The sequence below is a fragment of the Dermacentor silvarum genome, chromosome 1 (genome assembly GCF_013339745.2).
Source record: "Dermacentor silvarum isolate Dsil-2018 chromosome 1, BIME_Dsil_1.4, whole genome shotgun sequence".
In the NCBI taxonomy this organism is placed as follows: Eukaryota; Metazoa; Arthropoda; class Arachnida; order Ixodida; family Ixodidae; genus Dermacentor; species Dermacentor silvarum.
The window spans coordinates 225622428-225642367 of NC_051154.1; the positions used below are offsets into that span (position 1 = coordinate 225622428).

Below are 19940 nucleotides of genomic sequence, written 5' to 3' on the forward strand. Positions count from 1 at the left end.
TTATGGCAAAAACTGCGCAAAAGGCCCTGACATATGTCTGCAAAATGTACGCAGCATGTCAGCCTAATATCCCTCGCGGACATGCAAGGGATGTCGGCGGGACCTTGCATGTTCGCGGGACACAGAAAGTGCGGCCAAACGGTCATGAGAGGGATGTCCACAGGACGCATTCGACACTTTCTTAGGATAGCCATGTACTGGCAGTGCATGTCCATAGCTTATCTATACGACGTCATTGTTATCACTGAGATGTTACTCCATGCCGCCTTACGCCTTCCAAAGTCGCCTGAACCAAGACCCTATTGGCTCCCTCCCGCAGCTTGATGCAAAGGAGCCAATTGCGACCGAGGAATTCAATCCCTATCTGGCTCGATCACGATGGAAAATGCGCCATGTGGATACACTCACATTAGACTTCCGCAGGTTGTGCTATTTCAGCTCAACTTTTTAGCTTTTATGGAGAAGTTGCTTTTATCGAATTACCTCCTATATCAAATTTTTTCACCGTCCCATCACTTCGTTATAACGAGGGTTTACTGCACCTAAAGAGTGTGTTTTCATTGCTGTAGGGAATTTAAATGACATACTGAAATGTACTATGTTTAGTTAGGTGGTAGTCACATTTTCACATTTTGTATGGTATGTTGTCGGTTTTATCAGGGCACTCTGGCAACACTGAAGCGGCTGACTGCAGTGTTTTCATCATGGCATCAGACTTGCGTTTGTTGCGACAAGAAAAAAAAATTATGTCTAAAAAGTAAACAGTTTCTCGCTCTTCTTTTTCACTGAGTCTATCGCTTACCGTTCGCCACAATAAACATGCTGTTGACGAGGATGCCCATGTCCACTGCTCAAAGGCTTTAGGTTTCGATAGACTCAATGACACCAATAGCAAAGAGTTTAGCGCAACTCCATCGCTCAATAGACTAGTGACTCAATGGCCGTTGAAACTGCCCGTGTGGCAGCGCCTACTTTGCCAATGAGTCGATAGGCTATAGTTTCAAAGGCCTTGGAATGGCCGTGTGACACCGATATTAGTCGGGCACACACATTTCAACAACGATCTAAACACTATTACAAACACATGTTCTATTGATGCTCCAAGCCTTTTTGCTTCCATGCAAATCACATCGGATACTGTGAGCACTTCACATGAAAAATACACAAGTGATACTGTTTGGCTACATGGTCACATTTTTGCTCTAAATAACAATACAGTGTAGACCGCTTATAACGTAGTTCTCTGGAGTCGTGAATATCCATACTATAAGCGGTACCGCACTATAACCAAAACGACTATTTTATTGCGATAATGAACACTCCAGCCGCATTTCTGCCGTCGCTGTCACCGTGCTCTAGGTTAACAAGCACGATGTCACGCGCGCACAAGCAAACACGAACACATCTCGCTCGTTGACCGCGGAAACGAACTGTAAAAACGCTCAGGTGACGAAGCGCGGACAGCGAATTGACCTTTGTGCTATCATGCCTCTCGCTTCAGCGCGACCTATTGCTTTCAAGATAGGGCCAAGGCGATCGTATCGCCGAAGTGGATCGTCGCAGATTACGTCCTGCTTCGGTCCACTGAAACCGTTCTGCATTGCTTTGCTGGCGAAAATCCTCTCCTTCTGTTTGCGCCAGTCCCGAACCCAAGTTTCGGATTCTTCGAACGCCTGTGATGCGGCCCAATTTCCCTCCATCTCCGCACACATGATCACTTTCTTTTTAAATGCGGCATCATGACGAACTCAGTACTTCATGCTGATAGAGCAGACGCAGAGAACGTGAAGACAGACAGTAGACTATTGCCTAAGCACGTGTACTGCAGCACATGGAGGAAGCTACGGTAGCTAGGCTCGAGAGTAGCTAGGCGGCCATTTTGAAATGCCGACGGCTATATCGTAACGCAGATACGATACTCGATTCTAACGCGCACGCAATTTTTGGACCTGTTTTATAGGAAAAAAGTGCGTGTTATATTCAAGTAAATACAGTAGTTGTGGCTTGAGGAGAGCGTTTGCCATCTAGGTTGACTGCCGAACTTCCAGGCAGCCGCACTGTAACCGGTATTTCGTGTCCCGCAACTGCACTATAAGCGATACGCGTATACATAGAGTGCTATGGGAAAATTACCGGGAGTCTGAAAAGACCGTATTATATCCGGTCCTGCACTACAAGCGGTTACGTTATAAGTGGTCTATACTGTACTTCTGCAGTGAAATGCTGTAAAAAAGCTGCATTTCACAGTTTACAAACTGATAGATGAAGATGTGCGCACTCTGAAAATGATGAATCACAGCACTTCCTTTGGTTTTCTGGCATCTGCTTTAGTGGTGTCCCTGCTCTTTGATCTTGACCTCTTCTTCCTTTCGCGACTTGTCCTCCTTCTGTCAAGACTTCTATGTGATCGCGATGACGAAGAATTGTGCCTGCTTCGTGAATCCGCAGAAGAGTTGTCCCGCAATTTCTTGGTTGTTGGAGTACTGTGTTCATCCTCTTTGCCTGGAGCTCGCTGCTTGAGACTTCTTTCGAGGACTCTTCGCTGATGGCTCAGCTGGGGGAAGAGTTCTGCACAAGGAAGCAACATCACACCCTTAAGATTATGAATGTTATGATGTGTGTATGCTGGTATTTGTCTGTTGCTGATGCAAGTCTCTTGCGCATGTGAAAAATATTGCTGACACTAGTTCACCCCCCCGGAAAAATGACAACTTTCCGCCTAGGAGGAGGAGGAAAAAACTTTATTCTGACAGGGCATTTGGGACCTCCCAGGTCCCCTGGGTCCCCGCGCGACCCCACCGCACTCAAACGTTCATGTTTAACATGTCCATGACGCTAGCAGCCCGGATGGCGGCGATCTTCTGCCTTGCCGGGTCCGTGGAGCGCAGTGAGGTCTCCCAGTCCTAGGACTCACACTGAGGAAAAATACCCAATCATTTTGACTAAAGATACCTACTCGTTTCACTTGGGCATATGTTATTCAAACTTGCAGCACAATTCCAATCGTAAGTGTTTGAAGATGTATGCAACACATTTTATATCGTAACTTTCATCAATGCTTTTGCTGTTGCTGCACAATCTTGGCATACACAATTTTGCACACAGGGTCTCCGAAGGGTTAAAGTGACACTAAAGGCAAATACTAAGTCAAGCTAAAGTGACGTATTAGTGCACGAGTATCTCTAAAGCGTCAATATCATCACGAGCAGAGCCTTAGTAATAGAGAAATTAAGGTAAATGCAGGACACGATTAGCGACTCCCCCGGGACATTCAAGTACTCGCCCGATGACGAAGGCACTCCTCATTTAAATTGTGTCACTAGTACTGAACCACTCGTTATAAAAACATCATTGTACTGTATTATAAGAAGAAAGAAAATACTACTTCACCAGTTCTATTACACTTTTACAAAAAAGAACTAACTGACATTACAGCGTTGACAACGACTCGGACGGTGAAAAGGTTTCGTGTTCGCTCGACTTTGCGCCGCCCGCACTTTTGCGTTTCAGTTTTTCTGGCTCACGAACCTCGCACTAACTGCAAGTAGCAGAGAATTCCACTTCCATGCGACGTCGCGGAATGTGCGAACGGTCTACGCCACTTCACCAAAATCAGCTGCAGCGCGCACTGTACCGCCATCTGTCGGGCGCCGTTACACTCACCAACGGCAGAAAATGGCGTAGGCAACGTCACCACTCCTCGGTTGGCGTGGCGGGTGATTTGAATTGCAATAAAGGTATTTGGACCCTTCAGATCCAATTTTCTCGTAAACTAAGTCGTTTATTTGCACGAGACAAGCATTTTCAGGTTTCTGGAAAGGTATTTAAACAGTCCACGTCGACTTAGTATTTGCCTTTAGTGTCCCTTTAAGGCGTATTGGTCGCAACATATCTACTATGATACATTAAAGTGTATCCTTATTAGAGGTGTTTTGAATGGAAGTAAATCGGAAATAATTGCTCACAGAGTTTTTGAGAATTCTCATGTGAAACTTGCAAGAACCACATCAAGAAGTATGAATCAAAGTAATGATTAGCTACCGTATTTATTCGAATCTAGGCCAATAGTTTCTTTCAAATAATCATATACGAAACTTTAGGGTCGGCTTAGATTCGAGGATTTTGAAAAACGCGACAGTTTTTAACTGAAACTGATAAATATGGTGTAAAGTTAGCGTGATCTAGAAAAGTCAGTATTGCAGCCACTACTAGCCGCGCCAGTAGCCATTTTGACCTGTGTCGTATCGGTAGTATCGGTATGGTGTAGCATCAGCGTGCGGCGTGGTGTTATCGTAATGGCACCAAAAAGGCGATGCCACTATAGTGCCATTTTCTAACTGCTGTACAGCCGTAGAGGCATCGTCAAACGTTCAAGCCGGGTGGGACTTCGACATCGATGAGAAAAACATCCGTCATTGGAGGGGGCAATGCACAGTACAGTACTTGTACAGTACTGTACAGTAATTTACAGTGTTCTACAGTATATTGTAGAGTTACGAATACGGGCATTTGCACAGGCGGTGTTCAAAAGGTAAGAGATTACAATGCTAGTCAAGCTTCTGCTGAAAGTCGGTCTGAAATCGACTGTGTGCCATTGTGTGAGTGAAAACTCCACACAATGGTAAGGATTGCCGTAATAAGTAGTACATACATAAGTTATAGAAATTCTGATGGATAAAAGAAACCCACAGTGGGAAAAAATAAAGTTGCACATGATTTTAGTGGAACACAATCATCAAAACAACACACACCCCTGAGCCCCGATGTTTAAGGCATCATTAAAGCAGCGTAGAAATCACATTGGAAAATTAGACAACCCGACAGAAGCTTCTGCGTCGTCATTACTGCTGCCATTAAAAATTGTCGAACAGACCAAAGTGCAAATTTTGCATCGTTTGATTCCCTTAGGGAAGTCAAATCTGACTCTGAAGTCAAACCACCTGTCAAATCTGATCAATAGTTAAAGCGCAGTCATTTCATACTGTGCATGGCGTTGCTCGTGGAAGAATTCCAACAGCTATGTTTAACAATCTGTCAGAAAACTGTTGATCACATTGATCAATTTCTTTGGGCCCGTAAGGAAAGGGTTAGTCGGAATGGCCGTTAACCCTTCGAGGGTCTAGGACGTAAATATACTGTGCGTTGAAAATTCCCAAATAGTCGATGCCACATATTTACGATGGTGTCTGTGTGTTTGAAAAACGCACCAATTTTTAAACTCTGTTGCCCATGAAGTGCTGCCACCCTGTGTGGATACAAGAAAAACATTTTTTTTACTCCATAGTCTCTAGGTTTGAATTCCATGGCTTGCTTACACCGGCGCGTTGGCGACTGCTTGTGGTCCCCTTGCGTGCGAGACAGTTAGTTTTGGTATCACCTCACGGGCTGTTTTCGTTTGTCGTGCTCACAAATACTGATGTCTATTTGGTTTCTAATCTCTCAAAGGGGCATTGTGCATAAATGACAATCTCTCAAAGGGTCACCACTACATGCACGCTCATTTTATTTCTCATAGGGCTGCAATTACATCTGTTCACAGGAGAGTGTTGGTACATACAAACGATACCAACGTATACAAACAATGCTGCCATTCCTGCATTTCTGTTTTTTAAATTCGCGAAAACTGATTGCCCCTGTTGGCGATGGGACGAAGGATAACTGCAACTTTCTGACTCCATTGTTTTTCTGATGGGCGCACGACCATAGAGTTTTCTTACATGCACTCACACACACGGTTCGTTTGTGCTATGGACATGCCTGCAAGTTGCATTTCTGCCAAGTGCCGAATCGGAATATATCTATTCCAGTGTATCTACTTTTTTAATTCATACTATAAGTATTTATGCAAGCCCATCTCTACGGTAAATGTTTTTTTAGAAATAGGCCACTTTGCAGATTTTATATCTGAAATAAAATACATAGACTCCTGGGAGTCGCAGTTGGCAAAAAACTTGACTTTCACAGTATTAAGAAGAGAAGACCTGCTTGAAGTCAAAAAAGTAAATATAACTGCGATGAAAAAAATTCTAAAATAGCACTGTCAAGTCTCAGACTCAGCGGAAAATACTATACTATAAATATAAAAGACAGGTAAAAATACACCACCAAGGGTACAGATAGATACCTTTGTATGCTTCCAGAGCTTTTGAGGCAGCAGCCATCTCTGCTTGTTGGATGCTGAAAGAAATAAAAGTTCAAATCCTCTATCATTAAATTGCTAGGTATAATAACTCTACATTATTCAGCAGGGTGGTTTTCTGGGCCAGTTAGTGCGTGATGACAGTGTGATGGTTACTACAGTAGTTTCTTGCAATAAATTCTCTGATAACAGCCCAGGGCCCTTTGTTATGTTCTCTCTAAATTCAATACATTCCCATTCAGCCAACCTTCCCAGATGCCTTCATGTCTGTACTAAAAAAAATTACTGTACCGTCTATAAAAAGAAAACTAGTAGGGGTAAGAATGCCACTGTCAAGTGCAACAATATTTTTCAAAATGGCAAATGTGTAAACATAAAGAAAACAATTGATGTATGTTTGGTGCAATAAAAGGACATGTCCACATAAAATGAAAAAGGCCACAGACAAGAAAATCAAAAGCTCACCTGTGACCAGATCCTGTGGCAAGCCTTTTTCTCCTGAAGTAGACTGCCACTGTGTACACCCTGGTATTGGTTGGTCCCTTACACTCAATCACTCTGGAAGTACAGGAGCCAGGGAAGCATTACAAATGTAATAAGAGGCACCAGCAATGTAAGAGCTGCCATTGAACGCTCATGTGCCTAAATAAAAAAATTTTCACCAAGCATTAAACAAAACAAACCATGAACAATGATTTATTAAAAGACTTTACAATCTGGCTTTAGATATTTCTGTAGTTTTCCATATTTAACCCTTTAATGACGAATGTTGCTTACAGGCAACATACCAAAATTTTTTCCGGTATGCTGAGTTTTGATATTGAGTATGACGTTTCTGGCTATACAGTCAAACCTCGATATAACGAACCTCGATTTAACGAAATTCGCGATGTAAGAAACTATTCTTATTTCCCTATCTTAGTTCTATTGAACTAACGAAACCTCGATATAATGAAATTCTCGATATAATGAAGTTTTTTGCAGCAAGTACAACTTCGTTATATCAAAGTTTTATCGTTACATAGAGGCCCGATGTAGCAGCATGAAACACCACCGAGTGAGTTGGAGCAAGTGGTAAAATGTGATGTTCTGATCCCACATGACCACCTCCTGTGTCATGACGTCACTGTCACAAAAGAGCGCGTATTCCAAGCGCACCGTGTATCACGCAAGCCAGCGAAAGAACACGCCGGCCCCGCGGCAACTTCAACAGAGGGGGAGAGCGCATACACCTCAAACAGTGACGCGAACGGCGCCTAGACGTCTAGAAGAGCATCGACGAAGCGACGTTAACCGGAGAGAGAGAGAGAGAGCACACACGGGCGCTGAGACACCTTCTCACCCGGCGAGTCGAGAGAGATTGCTACAGCGTGAGCGTGCGCCAATGGGATGAGTCATCACCCCCCCCCCCCCCCCCCTCGACAACGCTTCGACGGCAGCGGTCGAAGGTACGAGAAAAGACGAGAACATTCCCAGGCTTTGGCCATGCTACGAGAGCACGACTCCGATAGGAAGGTTCGAGAACGCCTGTGGAAGCTATATAACTGCCGTGCGAAAATCGTCAGTGGAGTTCAGTCCGCACCGGTGGAGTGATGTAACGTGAAGACCGAGCGTCTGCGGAAGAAGGGTATTCCCCGGCAAGCTAGTCGACGAGTTCATCGAGCATCTGCATTTCCGGAAGAAGTTCCTTCTTTGAGATTTGCCCCGAGCTACGCCGAGATCGTCTGACAAGACCAACACGGGTGAATACGATTGGACATTTAGTGTTCCTATTCATTTTGTAATTATTTTGTAATATATTTTGTTGTGTTTTGACAACTCTGGGCTCTGACTCGGTCTTTGGACAGCAACCGGAGTTCGCTGGCGCACCAGAGGGCCCATTCTAAATTGTCCTTGCTTTCGTGGGATTATTTTCGGAAGCTGATAAATCGGCTTTGGCATTTGGTCCGGCGTCTGCGCCTCGTTCACGGAGTTTGTGAAAGTCACTAAACATACACCTCCGTGGAAACAAAACTAAAGTGGGCTCGCAGAAATGCAATAATAGCAATTAGAGCAGGCAGAAGCTTATCAGTATTTTTGTCTGGGGTGTTAAATACATGTCTTAGTTTACAAGTTGGTTACAATACATGTCCACCTCGTTCACCATGGCTCTACAGGCTCTAATGAAGTAGTGGCCAGAGAAGCACCCAATCAAACATGTTCAGATCACAACAAATGTGTTGTTATCATTGTAAGTCCACTCACTTGTACATGGGTATGTCTGGCTCTCCACCATCCATGGATCGCAGTGTGAGGCAGCACTGTTGTAGCTTACTCTTTGGATCATTCCAGTCCTGGTTGAGAATGAAGTCCTGGGCACAAACAGCAAAATTTTACATGGGGCAGTAGGGAAGTAGTGCTTTTGCTGGGCTACACGGTGCTGCTCAATGTCACTCCAAAGCACTGAAGGGGGAGAAGGAGATTCCTCATCACTTTGCAGAGTTTAGCATGGAGGAGGGACTATCTAAGCTCCAGTCACATGCAGTGTGGCATGCCTCTGATATCTAACAGATACAGAAGTAAAAGAATGCTATGTAATATTTTGAGCTTATACACTTTGGCAGAACTGACACACTGCAATATAGCACACAACTTTTTTACAAAAGTTTAGTGCACATAAAAGGTACGAGTGCATGTGTGGCACTCGCAAACTTGAATTATGTATGCTTCACCATGGTGCACAATGCATAACAGTTCAAAGTGCAAGAATTATGAAGCATACTTACAGTTATAGACCCACTTATAAGACTGAATGAAGGAAGTGCTACTGACAAAATTTGTATGCCAGCGATAGCAACCGCATCTTGGATCGAATGAACATGTCTGAACTAAACATTTGGATAAAGGGCCCTGAAACACTTTTATAACTAATCATAGAATCACCTGCCTATTAAAGGACGTTGCCTCACGAATCTCATCATGCAAAAAATGTTTCAAATCCTTTCAAAGTTAGATGTAGTTATCACACTGATGAACGGCTTTCTCTCTGCTTTGTCTCCACTAGCGCACTGGAAGCTATACAGGGGAAGTGGCAAGGGGTAGAGGCTTCGCCCAAAAGTTACAGTGTCTCATCGTGGCATCCCGTGGCGGCCGCGGCATCTACTTTACGCAACATGACGCTGATATCTCGGAGGCCACACAGCAACGCTGTTGTGCGCAGACTGGCAGTAACAGAGAGAGAGAGAGAGAGAGAACTTTATTTATTTCCGGCAGATTGCTGGGCTGGCCAGCCCAGCTGGGCCAGCCCAGCAAACTGGCAGTAACAAGATGAAATGCTTTTTCTGTCTTTTGAGATCGCAGACATATATTTTCCTTTATTCTCTCAAAACTAGCACAAATAATATTACTGAGAATGTTCTCGCGATCACGAAATCAGCCAATAGCTGCTGGTGGCTTCCCTGCTTGTGATGACGACATTGCGAAGGCAAGAGCAAGCGATTTTTCACTGCTTTTGACACTAGATTGTAAATTTTTGCTACATGCAGTGCAATATTATTTGGCTCGCATTTCCAGGAGCCACTTCTACAGATCGGCAATGTTTTCTAGTATGTTTAAAAAGTGTTTTCAGCACCCCTTTAAACGAGTCACCACCTTCCTCACTTCTCCAGATAAATCAAAATTTCTTATGTATGCCTAATTTTCTCCTCAATTTTCCCAGGAATTTTATTCCCCAAACAGTTATCATGGTGACGTACTAGTTCAGCAGAATCCGCTAGGTGGAGATAAGTAATTAAAGGAAAACTGAGACATCCACCCAAATGTAGCCATTTGCTACAATGGAAACCCAACGGGTTCCTCGAAGAAGCCTCGCAGTTGAGAAAAATTCGTCTGCTGTCCGGGACTCAAACCCGGGATGACCACCGCCTTTCTGGGGCAGCCGCTCTACCATCTGAGCTAACCAGGCGGAGCAGATGCGGGCGAAGTCGAATTTGTCGACAACTCGAAGCAAAGCAAGTGTATGACGTAATAGTTCAGCGGAATGCTAGGTGGAGATAAGTAATTAAAGTTGACACATCTCGCTCGTGACTGCGGAAACAAACTGTCAGAACGTTGGAGTGATGAAGCACAGCGAGCGAATTGACCTTCGTGCTACTCATGCCTCTCGCTTGAACGTGACCTATAGCGGCGAAAACATGGCGCCGGCGGACTTTCTTCATTGCGATTGCTTTCAAGATAGGGCCAAGACGATCATATCGCCGAAGTGAATCATCGCAGATTAAACTCCTGCTTCGGTTCCACTGAAACCGCTCCGCATTGCTTGTCTGGCGAAAATTCTCTCCTGTTTTGCGCCATCCCCGCATGCAGTTTCGGATTCTCCGAACGCCCGTGGTGCGGCCCGGTTTCCGTCCGTCTCAGAACACATGATCACTTTTTCTTTTAAATACGGCATTTGATGACTCGGTACTTCATGCTGATAAAGCAGACGCAGAGAACGTGAAGACAGACAGCAGATTATTGCCTAAGCAGTGTATGCAGCACATGGAGGAAGCTACGGTAGCTAGGTAAAAGTAGCTAGGCTCGACGCGCGTGTGAGGCGGCAATTTTGAAATAGCGACGGCTATATGGTAACGCAGATTTAGGGTTGTACTCGATTCTAATGCGAACGCAATTTTTGGACCTGTTTTATTGGAAAAAAAGTGCGCGTTATATTAGAGTAAATACGGTATTTGTGGCTTGAGGGAGCATTTGCCGTCTAGGTTGACTGCGAACTTCCAGGCAGCCGCACTGTAACAGGTATTTCGTGTCCCGCACTGCACTATAAGCGATAAGCGTATACCTAGAGTGCTATGGAAAATTAACGGGGAGTCTGAAAGACCGTAGTATATCCGGTCCTGCACTATAAGCGGTTACGTTATAAGTGGTCTATACTGTGTAACGTTATGCTCATCCTGCACCGTCGCGGCACTGCGCAACCTTCTTTTTTTCTTGCTCAGCGCGCGCGGAGGGGAGAAGAGAGGGAGCTGGCGAGGAGGAGACCGCGTGCACATGCGCGGCGCTGCCCTCCTGGTTGCTAGGGCTATGGCGCGGCAGTTTCTTGATACGAACCACGGATTACGGCGGCTTAAACAGCTTCCTTGTTAAAAACACATTCCCACGGATATCACATGCTGCTGTGACATCTCAGCCAAATTTGCAGTCGTGCATGGAGCTCACAAGCAGAGCGCGAAGGTCACATTTTTCAAACACTCTTTTTAAGTAGGGCCTTTCTGACCTGCTTCAAGGTTGCTGACGCTTTGCATATGTTGTCACATGCAAGATTCCCATAGAAGCCTGCTTGGGCCGATAGCTGACAACAATCAGGGTATTTGATCAGGCACTTCTTCCTGCTGTTACTGTGATTTATTATGCAGCTTACTAAACAACCTCAAGTAAGCAAATCTGCGTTTAAATTTCGATAAGAATTACATACTACCGGAACGAAACTGACTATCGTCTGCTCACGCTCCACCACGTCCGTCCCGTAGAAACAAAAACTTGGAACACAATGCTTATCGGTGTCACAGACGTGGGTCTCGCTAATGTTATTGGTAATGAACACTCAACTAGCCCTCACCACATGAAACTTAAGGTCAGACCACATGTAGCTTGCCAGCGCGCGCGTGCTTCTGGGTGCTCCTGGCTTGACGCATTGGAAGATATCGCTTCGTAGTGAGCTTTGTTAGCTCTTCGAAATGCTCAATTTGGATGGCTACTATCAGTCATTCAAGCTGGTGCAGCACAAAACTGTCCACACAGTAGCATGGTTAGACTGGAACACATGAGCGCAAGCAACACTCCAACCCTGTAAACACATACAATTGGCCACTACGTGCATGTAGCTGCATCTGCGCATGGCGTACACCTGCGGCCGCCGCCAGGGTGCCGCGACGAGCCCAGCTCGTTGACTCAATGCGGCTAACTGAGACAACTGCATGCCTTGACTGGTTCAGTGGGTGATCAGGCTCTAATAAGAGTGTACTACTTCAGGCGCATGGGGAGCCGGCCCAGCGCAACATCTGACTGGAACAGGTCATCTGCTTCCTGAGTTTACACTTTGAGTTGTGACATCTATGGTCGAAGCTCGTAATGCAGTAAATATCGATATAACGAACTTCAGGGACCGCAGTAAATGGTCCCCATTATTCTGAAAAGTCGTTATAGTGAAAGTCCCGAAATTAAACATTCCAGCCCATTAACTTATCAGTCATAAGTTGTGACAATATGACTATCCACGAAAGACGTCGCTGTTGGCTCTCGGCAGCGGCTGTTGCTATTTGCCATAGATTCCGGTGCCACGCACCACCGAGAAACGTGTAAAAAGAGTGACGCGCTCAAACAGACGCTGACGCCGAGAAAACTACCGAAAAAAGGAAGCTCCATGTCGCCTCCAAAGCGCAATGTTTGTTGTTTTTTTCACAATTCTTGCCGTGGACACCGAACTGTCCTCGCTCGCGGTGGACACCTGAACTATTTTAAGCGCAAGTGCACGTAACTGACACCGCCGGAAAGTACGAAGTGTGACCGTGTGGCAACACCATGAGTACGGAGGTTCCATTTCTCCGCGCGCGTAGTACTACGGCCGCAGAAGCCGGAAAAGAGGCAAGCGGAAAGAAGGGCCAAACAAGGAAGAGACGCGCCTCCGTTCTAGGTGACACTTGTCGGCGGAACATGAGCTCACAAAGCCTGATGAGTCGTCACCTCAGCTAGTTCGAACGGTCCTGCGCGTGACAATCGCCACTTTGGGACCTTCTCAGAAAGAACGGCTCGCCTGACTGTTCTGCTCACCCACTGTTACTCCGCCTTGGAACGAAAAAGCGCTAGTCGAGAGCCAAGTATTTTGTGGTGATGCCCGACCCGGTGTGCGCCTTCTGGCCCCGCTGCTCTACTGAGCTGTGCTGTTGGAATATCCGTCCACGCGGGCCTTCGGGCACACTGCACCGCTGTAGAGCGCAAGGGCGCCGTCCTAAACCAGGGACGAATCCTTTGCAACGCATGCCGGCGTGTCATCTGAGGGCTGGGTGGTGCGGAAAAGGTGTGCATGAAAGAACCTGTATGCACACGCAATTGACAGCTGCTTCCCTTGTGACAAGCCGCTATCACCGATTCGCGTGATCGTCGCGCTGCTTTCGAGTCTTTTTCGGAACTCGTGGAGTGATTATCGTGCATGGGCGATTGGCCTTTCCAACGCGCCAATGCTGCGTGCCAGCGTAGTTCCCCCCCTCAGGTACGGGCTCAGGTTTTCCGGACCCGTGCGCCGCGGCGTCCGCTTTCTGCGCCTTGTCGTCTGCTAGCCTCCTGTTTCGGCTGCCGTGACCGGATACACAGAAATCTAGGAATCCCAAATTTTGGAATATGAGTTCATAGTACTGAGGCATTGTTAACATGAAACGGAAACTGAATAACAATCGTTATTCTGAAAAGTTCGGTATTCTGAAGTTCGCAGTACTGAAATATTTTTACACTGAAACTATAAGAAGCCAGCAGGGGATTTCTGAAAAGTTCGTTAATCTGAAAAGTTTGTTAATGTGGGGTTTGTAGTAACGAGATTTTACTTAGGAATACTTTCAACACTAGTTCGCAGTGCGGCATCTATCACTTAAGGTGCAGATATAGTCCAACGTTTTCAGTGTGCCAGGCAGTGGCCGGCGAAGTTGAATACGTCCTGCCAGTGACAGTAGGACTGCCTAAAATTTGCCTTTCGTAGTTCGGCATGTTGAACATGGCCCGTAGCAGCGCGGTGATCAGCTATTGCCATAATTCATGTGCACATGTGCGCAGTGAACGAGCAGTTTTGCATTTGGTGAATGCGCAAACTCAGCATGCTCGCTTCAGTACACCTGAACTGTAAACCAGCATGCTGCCAGCCAGCTCAGCTAGCGCACGATGCACTCTAGTCTAGAGGATCTGGTGTGAGATAGGCCATCATCTATTCCAGCGCCAGCCGTGCCGAGCACCGCCGGTCACATCCACTGCACTGGACACTAGACTTGAATTTTTGCCTGCATAGCATAACTGCACCGTGCGAGATGCCTATCTGCATTATGCCAGACTATATCTGCGCCTTTAAGCCGATGTGTGCACTGCCGACGCACTTGCATGACTAAACATAAGGACGACGTTTCGTTCGACCCTTGGAAATTATGTGATTTCCATAGAAATAATGCAAAACAAAATGTGCTCCTCAAGCAACTCGGTGCGAGAAGCACAGTTGTGCGTATCTATCTCGTACAGCACGTCAAAGGGATGAGAAACTTGTGGAGACACTGTGAATTTAACTTAAGTTGACAGATAGCCTCAGAGTTTGACGTGCCATAAGCCAAATGAGAAGTAGCGGCGTCTACATGAACATCCAAAATCAAATTTGAACTGTTCACCATGGTGACGTTCAGTAGGCGGAGCATTGTGGATACCACCCCACTCCGCCACAGCCTTCGTAGTGCAAGGCATTGAAGAAGGAGCGGAAGACCACGAAGGGGTTCAAAGGTGATCTTTCATTGCCAATAACTCTGCTTCTACTGAACTCATCGAAGTACTTTTTGCTGCAAAGTATTTCTGAAATAGTCTACTTTTACTTCAAATGCATTTCAGAACGTAGTTAAAAACTAAAAAGTGGTTCGGGGCCCCTTTAACTAAGAAACACCTACAGCTTACATAAATAAATCTGCACAAGTCCACCACAAACAATGCGGCAAGTCCATCTTCACACAAAACTAATGCTTCTAAATGTACCACTATGATCCTCCATTAAAAGTTCAGGTTTTACATTCTGTGCCATTACAGTGCTAACGCTAAACTTCATCTGAATAGGCATCATCAGAACTTCAGAAAAAATTTACCTATTAATAGTGTCAGCAGCAACAATGCTATTGTAGTGCTTCTGTTTGTGAGTATATCTGTGCAAAAGCTTTTGTTACTAGTTATGTTTTGTTCCCCCTACATAATGCCTTTAAGGGATGTAGGTACTCTGTAAATAAATAAATAATAAATAAATAAATAAATAAATAATAAATAAATAAATAAAAATACAAATAAATAAATAAACAAACAGCAAGTGTCTACAGTAAAAGGAGGGAACACATAGTACTAAGTATCTAAACTATGCATGCACTGTGTACAATACAGAGACAAAACACAAAGCCTGCTAAATTTGCATTTGAATTTGTTGACAGAAGAAAACATGGCAAAAGGAATAAATAATAAGCAAACATTAATTCAAAAGAACACAGGGCAAAAAGTAATTAATAAGCAAACATTCATTTTGGAAACCCCTTTGCCCAATGAATCAACCAGGTAAATAAGAGTTACAAAAGAACTTCACGTGATATCATCTGCACTTTGTTCATTTGAAGCCTAAAATTTAGTTTAAATGTTTGTGGAAAATAATCAGAGCACATTTCTTTATTGGCTGATTTTTTAGGCAACACTTGCTCACTAAATGATCAATTTTATAGAGCAAACAAATGAAACAACACCTAACAGGCAACATTATACACTCATTACACAGACAGCACGAGAAAAGAACAAAGAAAGAGGCTCATGAACAGCAGCAGTATGACAACATCACAACTCAAACTGTTCCAAAAGCACACAGCTGACTTAGCTTATTAATGCTACCAGCTCACCTGCAGTCGTGGAAAGAAACACACCTGGCAGAACGCATGCTGCTCCAAACCCTGGTCAACAAACAGCGCTCCAGAAAAGCTGCATATAAATAAAGTTATTAGGAAACAAAGTAAAATGTATTTGGCTTAAAAACCCTGCAGTCATAATTAAATGTCACCCTAATAAATTGTGTTTCATAACTCAGACAGGAGGAAAGGTGGTTAAAAAGGTGGTTAACTGGGAACAATAAAGCATAAGCTGATGCATTTTTTGTGTTTTTGCAATGTGAAGACTTCTAGAAAAGCACACCTTGATTGAATTTAAGGCGCACATCATCATCGAAAGGAGCAGCATCCATCAGTGCACTATTCGTCACTCTTTTCAACAAAAAGACGAAGTCTCTGACTGTTAATTTTGACAAGGGCACTTTCAGGCATGCTTTTATACTATGTAAAGTATTTTTATTGGTTATTTGTCTGATTGTTGCCAAGCATTTACAAATCTTTTTTTGGTGATTTGTTCTTTCCTGTTGGGGCATTGTGCATTTGTTATGTTAAACAAATCTCTTTGCAATACGTGATCTTTTTGTGATCTCTTTTGTTCTTTCCTGTTGGGGCGTTGTACATTTGTTATGTTAAACTAATCTTTTTGCCATATGTGATCTCGCCCTCTGTGATTATTTTGCTTTCACTGCTTTTCTTAACAGACAACCGAGCAATTTGTAGATAATGTCATGCTTTTGAGTCATCTGATTAATACTGTATGACTCTGAATAAAATCCAGTTAACAGTCAGTGCATCTGTAGTTTTTTACTTTGTTCTGTTGTCTGTCCTGTTTGCCAATGCTGAATTTAGGCTTTCCATGAATTCACCAAGTTGAGAAAGATGGTATGAAACGCTGTCACTCTTACCATTAGTCAAAAAGCCTAAAAACACACTAACGAAGTCCAGTCAACATACTAAATATATTGATAGTGTAAATATAAGTGCTAGTTTCTTTGAAAATGGCTCCAAACTTATTCGTGCTCAGCAAAATTGCACGAAATGGAAAAAAAAAAACAAAAAAAAAACTGTAGACCTTGAGAAAGTAGAGTAAAACATTGCTATGTGCTGTACAGGCAAAGTCTGATAATGAATAAAACGCATACAAATCAGATGTTTGACAAACTTTATCTTTAGCATGCACATAACTACGCAGCTTCACCAGGTAGGTTAATGCAAAGTGTATATAGCAGTTCGTGCACAACCCCTCATATTCTCTCAAGGAACCCTACAATGCCTATGGGCAACAGTTTCAAGAATTGCTGGTGCAAGGGTCAAAAAAAAAAAAAAAAAAAATATGGGGTTTTACATGCCAAAACCACGATCTGATTTTGAGGCATGCCATAGTGGGGGACTCCGGAAATTTGGACCACCTGGGGTTCTTTAAAGTGCACCTAAATCTAAGTACACGGGTGTTTCGCAGCTCGCCCCCATCGAATGTGGCCGGCCGTGGCAAGGGTCACAGCGCATCTAGATGACTTTTCTGCAAGGCCTGACAAGAGTAATTCTGAGATGTGGCACAATTTTCCAACACCGAAAATGAAACAGTACGGTAACTGAAAGATTAAAGATGGTGATAGTACTCCAGAGCATTCACCAAGAAAGCAATAAATAAAAAAAAAGGGGGGGGAAGGGCAGAATATTGACCCATGCAGCACTTAGTTTGTGATATGTAAAACAGACAGATGGCACAACCAGCTTCCTTGTGATACTTCTGAGCAAACCAGAATGCCCAGAATCAAAGTAACAGGCAGTTTGCTCTTTGTACAGCATAGACCACTTATAACGTAACCGCTTATAGAGCAGGATCGGATATAGTGCGGTCTTTTCAGACACCCGTTAATTTTCCCATAGCGCTCCATGTATACACTATCGCTTATAGTGCAGTTGCGGGAAATAAAATAGCAGTTACAGTGCGGCTACCTGGGAGTAAATCAGCGAAGACGGTGAACGCTCCCCTCAAATGGGCGCCCCAAGGAGTGCTCGAGGAAGAAAGAGAGACGAAGTGGAGGAGATGGGCACGTGGTGCGAACGAACAGCCAGTGAGGCTGAAACCAGAATCTTGAGTGCGAGTTCGTGAATTATCACGGCGCGCATAGCGAGCGAGGGCCACGAAACTGCCAACACCGGCCAACGCTCGCTTCATGATAACGGCAGTAAACGAAACTTCAGGGAGCGGACGGCGCCTGCACAGCACAACGAAGGGCGCACGCGGACACCGTGGAATGTGAGGGAGGAGGGTGCCAGGGAAGCGGATTTCACCTCGGCAACCCCGCCGCTTCGGTAGCTCCCCTCGCCCTCCCTCGTAGCTCCCTCACTTTCGACTGTCACCGCGCGCCCGCCGCAGTGCAGGCCCCGCCGCCGGCCCGGCGCCAGCTCCTCGAAGTTTCGTTTTCTACCGTTATCGGGAAGCAGGCGTTTGCCGGCGTGAGAAGTTTCGTTGGCCGACCTAGGACAGTGCCGCTGCTTCCCTCTGCGCCGTAGCAGCAGCGTGCATGTTAACACGTGACTAGAAAGTAGAGGAAGCATAAAGGAGAAAGAAGGAATCGCTGCGTTTTCTACGCGTGGCTACGGTAGCGTGGCTGAGACGTCGGCACGTACACGCATGTTCCGGCGCAACGCAGAATCGGCGACCTTGCCATTTGAGAGGGTAAAATTTCCGCCGCATTTTTTTTTTCTTTTTGTTTTGTTTGGGCGCGTTATTGAGGGGTCTCTCCCTAAGCTTTTACTCTATGGCGGTGCCGAAGCAATGCCAGTCGTGAGGTGCCGCAGTGTGATTTGGTTCGAATTAACGAGATTCGACTGTAAATTGAATGCAAACGTCTAGCCGCATTCCTCGACTGTCGCATATGCATGGCGGCTCGGTGCACAGTTTTGCATATGTGCGGGCCTTGAAAATTGTTGCTTTGGTTATAGTGCAGACATTCGCGACTCCGGCGACTTACTTTATAAGCGGTCTACACTGTACAAACAGTTGAAAGCACACAGACAGTATATAAAGACATACTGAGCATATACAGCACAGTATGGCAAGGTACAGCGAAGTATTTTCTGCAGTATCATGCAGTATCAACAAATGGAACACAAGCAAGAAACATATGTGGTGCCCAAAGACCACTCTTTTTGCTGTGGCTGCCTGAAATGACCCCATTAGGGGAAATTGTTACAAGTCTGGAAAGTAAGTACAAGTCTGATTCTCACCTTCAAGAATGTCGGCACGATCTTTAGTCCTTGAGTTCAGCCTTTGGGTATGGGTATATAGTGGTATTCCACCATCCCCAAATCATCACACACTACTGCCTGTGTCCGGTTGTTCACCAGAGAGCTTCGGAGAAGCTGCATGATACACAGACAAGTTAGTTTCATCACATGAGCCTGAAAGAGGAGAAAAAAGATGAAGGGGGAAAAAGAAAACAAGAAAAAGAAAACAACAAAAAGAAACAATGTCTATAACATCAAGAGCAGCTGTGTGCCACACTTTATCTGAGGCAGTCTTGGAAAATGCAGCATTGCTAGCCATGGCAACTGTGTGCAACCAGGACTGCAGTAGATTGCATGTATGATACAAGCTCAGGAAGCTGCTTACAAACATACTTTTAATTTCAAACCCCCCCCCCCCCCCCATCTTGCAGGCATAAGCAGACGTACTCAACTCTGCTTCACTCAGTCACGATGCAGTGGTGTAGCCAGACATGTTATAGGGGGGGAGGGCGAGCACATAGTTCACCTCACCCAGGAGGGCGAGGCAGGCAATTGTTGCACGTGTTTTTATGCCAGGTATCCCTAGTACACAGAAATTTCAGGGGGGGGATTCTGCAAGTGTGGTCGTAGAATGGCAAACAAAAGTGTGTTGAAAAGCTGGAGAGTTATGTCAGCAACACATCAATCTGTCTCTTCTGAAATTTGGTTAAAACAAGTTCTACAGTGAGAATGTGAATAATTTTAATTACCCTAATACTTCATCACAATGATGGCAAGCCAATCAAAAGGCACCTTGTAGCAGCTCTTGTAGCTGAAAAACATTTCCTTTTGTACTAGCAGACATTCCAGCTTTTGCACGTTTGGAAAATGTGACAGCCGAACGCTCGAGAAAGGATAACATGAGTGGTTTTTTTCTTCTTTTTTTCGCAGAGGTATGT

At 44.9% G+C, this 19940-nt stretch overlaps 1 protein-coding gene across 1 annotated transcript in view; it reads right to left on the bottom strand.

Annotated features, from left to right (window-relative positions):
* Positions 1-1483: 1483 nt before the first annotated feature.
* The window catches only part of LOC119437479 (ribonuclease 3-like), a 179434-nt gene continuing 160977 nt past the window's right edge, over positions 1484-19940 (bottom strand). The window contains 8 exon segments of the mRNA XM_049660036.1: positions 1484-2568; positions 6125-6177; positions 6605-6697; positions 8384-8490; positions 15781-15861; positions 19004-19030; positions 19032-19064; positions 19066-19137. Of these exon segments, the coding sequence (XP_049515993.1) occupies positions 2294-2568; positions 6125-6177; positions 6605-6697; positions 8384-8490; positions 15781-15861; positions 19004-19030; positions 19032-19064; positions 19066-19137 (741 nt within the window). The 3' untranslated portion in view covers positions 1484-2293.